The 8,146-nt window shown below is 42.2% G+C and overlaps 1 protein-coding gene across 1 annotated transcript; it reads right to left on the bottom strand.

Annotated features, from left to right (window-relative positions):
• Positions 1–3,092: 3,092 nt before the first annotated feature.
• On the bottom strand, positions 3,093–4,040 carry LOC141060823 (olfactory receptor 2G3-like). The gene has a single exon (XM_073557202.1). The coding sequence runs from the start codon at positions 4,038–4,040 to the stop codon at positions 3,093–3,095; it is 948 nt and encodes a 315-aa protein (XP_073413303.1).
• Between the last annotated feature and the right edge of the window lie 4,106 nt (positions 4,041–8,146).

The raw sequence follows: 8,146 nt of genomic DNA, 5'->3' as shown, positions 1-8,146 counted from the left end.
TCCCATCAGTTATACTTTTGCCCTTGGCATTGTGTGGTGACCCCTGAGTGTGTTTGTGCTGTGTTCTGGTTGCTTGATACTCTGTGTACAACTTGGTCTGTTCTCTGGATATTGCTTGTTGGATTCTGCTTGGTACCTTCTATGTCTGTTTGGTTTTGACCCCTGCTTGACCCCGACTATCCGTTCTGTCTCATCCCTGGTACTTTACTGCTATCTCTGTGTATAACATCCGTTTTACCTGACTCTGAGTATTTCTGTATAGTGTCCTGCCATCGCTGAAAGCAGGATGCTAAGCCCCGCCCCCTTGCAGTCACATGACCGTGGGTCCTTCACTGGTTTCTAAACTTCAGCGTCCACAGGTCCTGTGTATCTGTACTTTCCGGCTGTACCTGACCCCGGGCCCCTCTACAGTGCGGGTGAGTCCCTGCTCAGTGGAGGCTGCACGCCGGCACTGGCAGGATCCTGACACTACTGCTTTCCCTATGAAAGGTGAAACTCCCTTGACCTGGAGTGTGCCAGATGTGCTTTACAAGCTATACTATTTAGGCTCTTGCTATCATAAGCCAGCCTTCGGTCTCCCGGCCTTTCCCTATCACGGGATCTCTCAATGGTGTCAAAATCCCCACTGAAGACCATCTGCCGACTCGTAAAAAGAAAAGGCTTGTTCTTAAGGAAGAAACATTTATGGTCCCACTTGGACTGTGGCCCATAGATATTTATAAGTAGAAGCTTCTGTTCCCTCATAAAGATGTCTAAGACCAGGCACCTCCCCATTTCCACTTCAATCACCCATCTGCATTCCACCGATGCGGTCTTAAAATGGACTGACACCCCGCTATACGGCTCGGCCGCAAGAGACCAGTATGAGGGCCCACTCCTCAACTCCCTTTTGGCATTGTAAATGGCCCCCATGTCTGTTAGTCTGGTTTCGTGCAAAAATAAAATGTCAGCCTCAATTCGGGAGAGAAAATCAAAGGCCTCAAATCTAGCCGTATTTGACTTTATACTGGCGACATTAATCAATGCCAGAGCCAATGGGGTGGGTTTTGCCATCATGGGTGATTAAGTTGGATGGCCTTTTTATCCCCACCCCCACTTTACCCTTCTTCCCCGAAGAGGGGTCAGGTTCCACTATCTTTTTCCTTTTTAAGGAAGTCGAGGTGTCCATTTTAGTGTTCTCCTCGCCTCTGGGCTCCAGGGAAGTCCCCCTCAGAGGAAACAGCATCCTCCAGAGGACAGACTCTGTCATCCCCTGAAAGCCCCCCAGGTACCGACCCCGTCTCCTCACCCCTGACCTCCATCTCAGCTGAGTCATCGATGGCTTGGTACCAGTTGGAGAGGGCGATCAGAGGGGAGCCGGTGAGCCCTTCCTTTGGCATACCTACGGTCGGAGGGGCTTGGAAGGCTTTTTAACCTTCCCTTTCTGCCCATTTTTTTGGTACGGTTGCCACCATGCTTTTGGTAGGCTGCTCCATAACCTCCTCATCCACACTTTCATACTGGGAGGAGTTGTCAGAGTCAGCCAGGTCCTCCCACTCCATCCTCCTGATCTCCTCGCATACCTCTTCCTACCCCAGGGCCTCAGAAACACTGGCCACAGCCCCCGGGGGGGACAGACATTAACCCAGTTGCCTGAGGCTCTCCCTGACCCTCACCCCCATGGGTCTTTGCCTTCCTCCTTTAATAGGAGGCACTTCTAGCCTTGTCCTTCCTCACTGACCTCTCAAACTCTGTCCTGCCACCACCACCTTCCACGGCAGAGGTTGCACCACCAGGGGTTCCCCCCATGGTCCCCCCGCCTGGCCTGTAGCAGCATTGGAAAAGGAGCAGGGGGGGGCAGTGGCTATATGGGTGACCCAGATCACCACACAGGTGGCACCTAATGTCACCATAGGATGCGGCAAGATGACTCACCCCACCACACAAGGCACATTTCTGCACCTTGCAGCTTGCCTTGAAGTGGCAGGGATCACAGCACCTGTGGCAGACCTTCGGCTGCCTCTGGTAGAAGAGCAGAATACTGTCCCTTCTCAGGAACGCCGATGAAGGAATGTGGGTGATGGTACCTCCTGAGACCTTCAATTTTGGCATGAATGTCCAGCCCCCTGAACAGATGCCAAACTTGTCCCGGTTCTTCTTTGGGACTTTTATAACTTTCCCGTAATGGGAAAGCCACATAAGGATGTCAACTACAGAAAGTGACTCATTACTGGTCAAAATCCCATTTTGGTGAGACACCACCTGTATGGCGAAATCCTGCCAGCCAGGCTCTCCCTTCACCAGCTCATAATTCGACCAGAGTTCCAGCCCCTCTGGTCGAACGAAGCTGACGTCGAAGAACAGGGTACCAAAAAGATATATCAGGGCGAAAATGTTCACTGCCCTGAAGCCCATCTTCAGGAGAGGCTCCACCACTCTACTCCTGGGTGGGAAAGCTTCATTGTCCCTCCAACAAAGACAGACCACATTCCTCCTGGCTGCCCCTGGTCTACCTGTCGGGAGGGCCCATATGATTTCCCCATCCCTTCTATCTTGGAAGGCAGCCAAGCCATGTCTCTCCAGCCAGAAATATCGAGAGAATGATGTGCACTCTGTCGATGAGGAAAAATGGTGCTGGCTGAACGCAAAGTCCAATATATCAAATAGAATCAGCCGCACTCAAATGGTAGATGATAATGCAAAATAAGTATTTCTTTATTATTCTGTACAAGCATCACCAGGTGCATGAAATAAGTGACATAAAGAGCTTGCGGACGAAGAGGTAACGTTTCGACCAGGATTGGTCTTTTTCAAAATCTCACTTTTGGAGTGGAAAAATAGAAGTAGTATTCGTGGGAGGGTAAGTCCCGGGTAAACTTGTGTATAGTGAAGCGTGTCTCGTCCGCCTGGTAAGTGATGCTGTCATCTTTGGAAGCAATGATCTATTTTCAGTGACACTATTATATTAAATATGACTCACTCTGCCATAAGAACTCATAATTTCCATGTGGTTTAAAACAGATAAAATGGGAAAAAAAGATAATTATTAGTATATAAATAAATGTACAATATACTATATTACATACTTTATACTTAGCATTATAATGTGTGACCTAAATTAATTTCCTAATTTTTAAGAAATGACTAAAAATGACCCTACCAAATCTTAAAACATCTAAGACTTCTTTGTTCCTCAAACTATAGACTAGAGAATTAATGGCTGGAACCACTGCCACATACAACAAAGAGAGCATCAGGTCGATGTCTGTGGAGCTTTTAGAGTCAGGATTCATGTAGACACTTAGAGAAGAACCACAAAAAAGCAAAACAACTGTTAGATGAGATGAACAACTGGAGAAGATCTTCAGTCTTTTAGCCGATGTTTTGATTTTGAGGATAGCTGATATAATAAAAACATAAGAAATCAAAATCAAGCCAAAAGCTATAAAACCTAAAGTATATCCTTCTGACAATATCACAAGGTTCACATGTCTGATGTCACTGCAGGAGATTTTTAGAAGGGCTTTCATATCACAGTAGAAGTGGGTGATATGCTTGGAATCACAAAACCATAGGCGAGATATCAAGAAGACATAGAGCAATGAGTTCAAGGCACCGATTGTCCATGGAGCAAGGGAAAGTACAAGACATGCTTTCTTATTCATTATGATGCCATATTTTAAAGGGACACATATGGCCACATAACGGTCAAAGGCCATAGAGGACAACAATAAAAATTCTGTGTTAATACATGCCACGGACATGAATAGCTGGGTGAAACAGCCTGTGAAGGAAATCCTAGTTTTCTTAGTTATCTGAAAATCGAGGAGCTTTGGCAGAATAGCAGATACATAGGCCATGTCCAAGGTAGAGAGGTTACACAAGAAAAAGTACATAGGAGTGTGTAGTCTTGGTGTCACCCATACCACAACTATAATAATCAAATTTCCAAGCATACATAGAAGGTACATCAATAAAATACTAAGGATAATGATATAAGAGAGATTGTGATATTCGGAGAATGCTAGTAGGTGAAAATCTTCAAAAAATGAGGTATTCATTATCTTACCATACATTTGGAATGTAATACTGTAGGGAAATGTAGGTAGATAAATAAATTATTGTTTATCCCAAATACATGTTTCTGCTATAAATTAGACTTTAATTTGAGCTTTCCTCCTCACTGTGTGGTGGCTTTGCCTAAGTGAATGATCATTGTGATTGGCTGTTTCCATCAATGTTATAGTTTTTGAATGGAGCATGAAGGCAAATGCTTGACCTCTCTATCATTCAAATTTCTCCTAAATCTAGGTGTACAATGAGGAGCAACAGAGAAAATGAAATCCTTTTCTAGTGATTGGGGACTAAGCCTGGGCATACATATTAGGTGGCAATAAGCCAAACAATGCTTCAGCCAAACGATGCCTCTGCTAGTCGTTTGGACAAGAGCCATCTCAGCTGACACGGTACACAGGAAAGCTCTTTCAAATGAGTGCTTCTTTGCTCTCTATGAGAAAGCTGCCAACTAACACTGTGACTTATCAGAGTGAGAACAATGAGATTAGTAGTCTGAAATTGGACATGAGCGATCAACATGTTTCTGACCATTAGTCATCCGGTGCCCCCATACACATTAGACCGTCTGCTGAACCCATCGATATCAGTAGCTTCAGCCAACATTAGTCTAATGTATATGGGGGTTATAAGTGTTGTGGCTCCCAGAATTTAGATATTTATTACCTATGTTGTGGATAGATGGTAAATGTAACATAGAATCATAGTAACATAGTTAGCAAGGCCGAAGAAAGACATTTGTTCATCTAGTTGATCCTATATTCCGTCAGAATAAATCCCCAGATCTACGTCCTTCAAAAGAACCTAATAACTGTAGACTGTAAGAACTATTTAAAAAGTAAAATTCTGAAAAAAAGAATACAAAAAAATTGTTATATGGTGAAGAAACAGTCGTATCATAAAAATCTAAGCAAATTGAAATATAGAAAAATGAAAACTAGAATTGGTGCAAATTGATAGGACCTGATTCATTGGCCATGTCAGTAACCTCTGGCCACCTAACGGGAGTTATGAAGAACCGTCATCTACTTTTGATTATTCCACCTGGAAAATTGTCTTCCTTGTGGCATTATGTACATGAGATGTCACACCAGGTCAGTTAATGCAAAGAACATCCATGGATCCTGGGAGGTAGGAAGTGGTTTTCAGGCCACAGTGGGCACAGATTACTGATGCGGTAAATGGACCGGGTCATGTGAATACCTTTTCATCATCTTTAGTGAGAAGTCCTAGTTCCAGGTCAAAATGATCAGATAATGTCAGAGTACAGTCCGATGTACACGAAGAGAGACAATAGAGAAGATGGAGAAATTAAGTTCTTCATCTTCTCTGCACCTCTGCTGCGATTCTCAGGTCAAACTCAGATGACACTTGGCTCAAACTCTTATTGAGCTTGAGCCGAGCGTCATTCGCATGATCAGCCGGATTCTCTCATGTGAGAGAATATACAGCAATGTGAGCGAACCCTTATCCTGGAAAAATATCTAGACTTGACTGGTCTTCATATTGAGAACCAGTCCCTCTCAAAGCTGCAACAATGGTTTCTCGTTCTGTTAGCCAAACCATGAACTGTACTGATGAGGAATAAGTATTGATGCAAAATACACGAAATTCACAAGTGTGAAGGTGTCCTTACAGGGCTGACAATTGGCACTTAAAGAATATAGGCGTGGGAATGGCATGTAATTTGCAAATGAGCCTAAAAAGCCTGGAATTGCAATTTTTGGTTAGTCTGACCTTTCTAAAAATTAATAAAAATAAATTGAAAAGTTATGTCTATCCTAAAGTAGAAGTTATGAAAATTTCAGTTTTTACGCAAACATGAAAAATAAATTTTAATAAATACATTTTAAGAAATTTTAAAGGCACAAACAAATGTAAATAAGCTTAAAAAAAATTAAAGTTGAAAAAACAAATCATAAAACTAATAAATTTTAATTTTAATATATTATGTGCATTCTAAAATGATGAGATTTAAAAATACAACACATCTCACTGAAAAAAAAAATCCTTGTATAGGTCAGAAAATGAAAAAGCAAACTATGCATGTATCTCTTTCGAAAGCTTGGGCTCTCAAAACCAGAGATGGAAAAAATAGTGTTGTATCATTAAAGCCTATGTACATATTCACACATAATCTGTTTAATTATTGATTATTTATTTTATCAACGAAAAATTAAGAAAATGTGTAGATTATCTTTGTTAAAAAGGTTTTAGCATTTTGCTGCTGCAGAGTTGCTGTACTGCAAAAAAAAAATATCTAATGCTCTTCAAAAATGTAACAAATCCATTAGAGTTCCTGGTGCCGACTGCTCTCTCTGCTCTTCCTTTACCTCCTCTCAGTGTTTGAGATAATAGAATGGAGAGGGTTGTGCACAGATTTCCATAGGGTAACAGAGGTCAGTTTCTACAGTCTACAGGAAGGGCATAAAAAGCAGGTTTTAGATGAGGAAAGTGCATTAAGATAAAAAAGGGAATAACAGAAGCTGTGCTGACTGTAAACTAATAAATAGAGCCGCACCCTAGAAACACATGTATAGCTCCTCACATCCAGCCTATATTACTAGAAGGGACACTACTGCCAGAGAAAAATGTGAAACTTAGATCAGGCTACAAACTGCATATCAAAGGGTCTTAAAACGAGCAAATGAAGATTGCAAGAGTACAGTTTTACTAACTAAAATTAACCAGTGACGTACATAAAAAAAAATTTTTTCCAGATCAAAGGTGCTCATAGCATTAATATTTCCATGAAGCCTTGCCAAAATAAGCAAAAAAACAAACAAATTGATTTGGTACAATGTATCATACACAAATAATTTATTTATATTTGACATTTACCTGAAAACTCAAAAGCCTCTCCACGCGCTGCTGCTCTGCCTTTGTGAAAATCAAACCTATTTATAATTTTATAAAGGTTTGGTAACATTCCCACAAGACCCATTTCTTCAACGAAATAATCAGATATTCCCATGATATTACTGTGCAATATTGCATCTGAATAGTAAAGAAATAATTAGAGATGAGCTCATCGATTTGATGCTAATTGAATTTGTGTTAAAATTTATGAAATTGACAGGTTCAGATTACCGTATATACTAGAGTATAAGTGGACCTGAATATAAGCACCTAATTTTACAGCAAAAAACTGGGAAAACTTATTGCCTCGAGTATAAGCCTGTTATACATTGTCCCCTCATCCCTATCCTGGTATGAATGGCTACTCATCCCTATCATGGTATGCATAGCCCCCTCATCCCTATCTTGGTGTGCATGGTATCTTCATCCCTATTCTGGTATGCATTTTACCCTCATCTCTATCCTGGTATGAATGGCACCCTCATCCCTATCCTGGTATGCATGGCTCCTCATCCCTATTCTGGTATACATGGCCCCCTCATCACTATCCTGGTATGCATGGCCCCTCATCCCTATACTGGTATGCATGGTCTCCTCATCCCTATTCTGGTATGCATGGCACCCTCATCGCTATCTTGGTATGCATGGCTCCTCATCCCTATCCTGGTATAAATGGCCCACTCATCCCTATCCTGGTATGCATGGTTCCTCATCCCTATCTTGGTATGCATGGTCTCCACATCCCTATCCAGGTATGCACGGCACCCTCATCCCTATCCTGATACACAAAGCTCCCTCATCCCTATCCTAGTATGCATGGTTCCTCATCCCTATACTGGTATGCATGGCCCACTCATCCCTATACTGGTATGCATGGCCCCCTCATCCTTATACTGGTATGCATGGCACCCTCATCCCTATCCTGGTATGCATGGCACCCTCATCCCTATTCTGCTATGCATGGCACCCTCATCCCTATCCTGCTATGCATGGCACCCTCATCCCTATCCTGCTATGCATGGACCCCATCAGAGAAACATAAAAAGATAAACCATCCTACGTACCTTACTGCGCTCCCTTGTAGTGTCTTGTTCGTTGCCAGCAGCTGATTTATGCTTGTAAGAGTAAGGGGTTGAGCGTCTTACCCCCTTAAGCCTCCATTTTATAATACATGTATGTATATGTGTATATATATATATATATATATATATATATATATTTGATTATATGCTGC

This window comes from Dendrobates tinctorius, unplaced genomic scaffold (genome assembly GCF_039654945.1).
Source record: "Dendrobates tinctorius isolate UK_male_01 unplaced genomic scaffold, ASM3965494v1 ptg000245l, whole genome shotgun sequence".
Classification (NCBI taxonomy): domain Eukaryota; kingdom Metazoa; phylum Chordata; class Amphibia; order Anura; family Dendrobatidae; genus Dendrobates; species Dendrobates tinctorius.
Note: the sequence above shows the minus strand (reverse complement) of the source record. Positions and strands in the feature narration are given on the sequence as shown.

What these genes read in the sequence shown, in the direction of transcription:
- LOC141060823 (XM_073557202.1), bottom strand. Translation starts at nt 4,040, where the DNA reads ATGAATACCTCATTTTTTGAAGATTTTCACCTACTAGCATTCTCCGAA.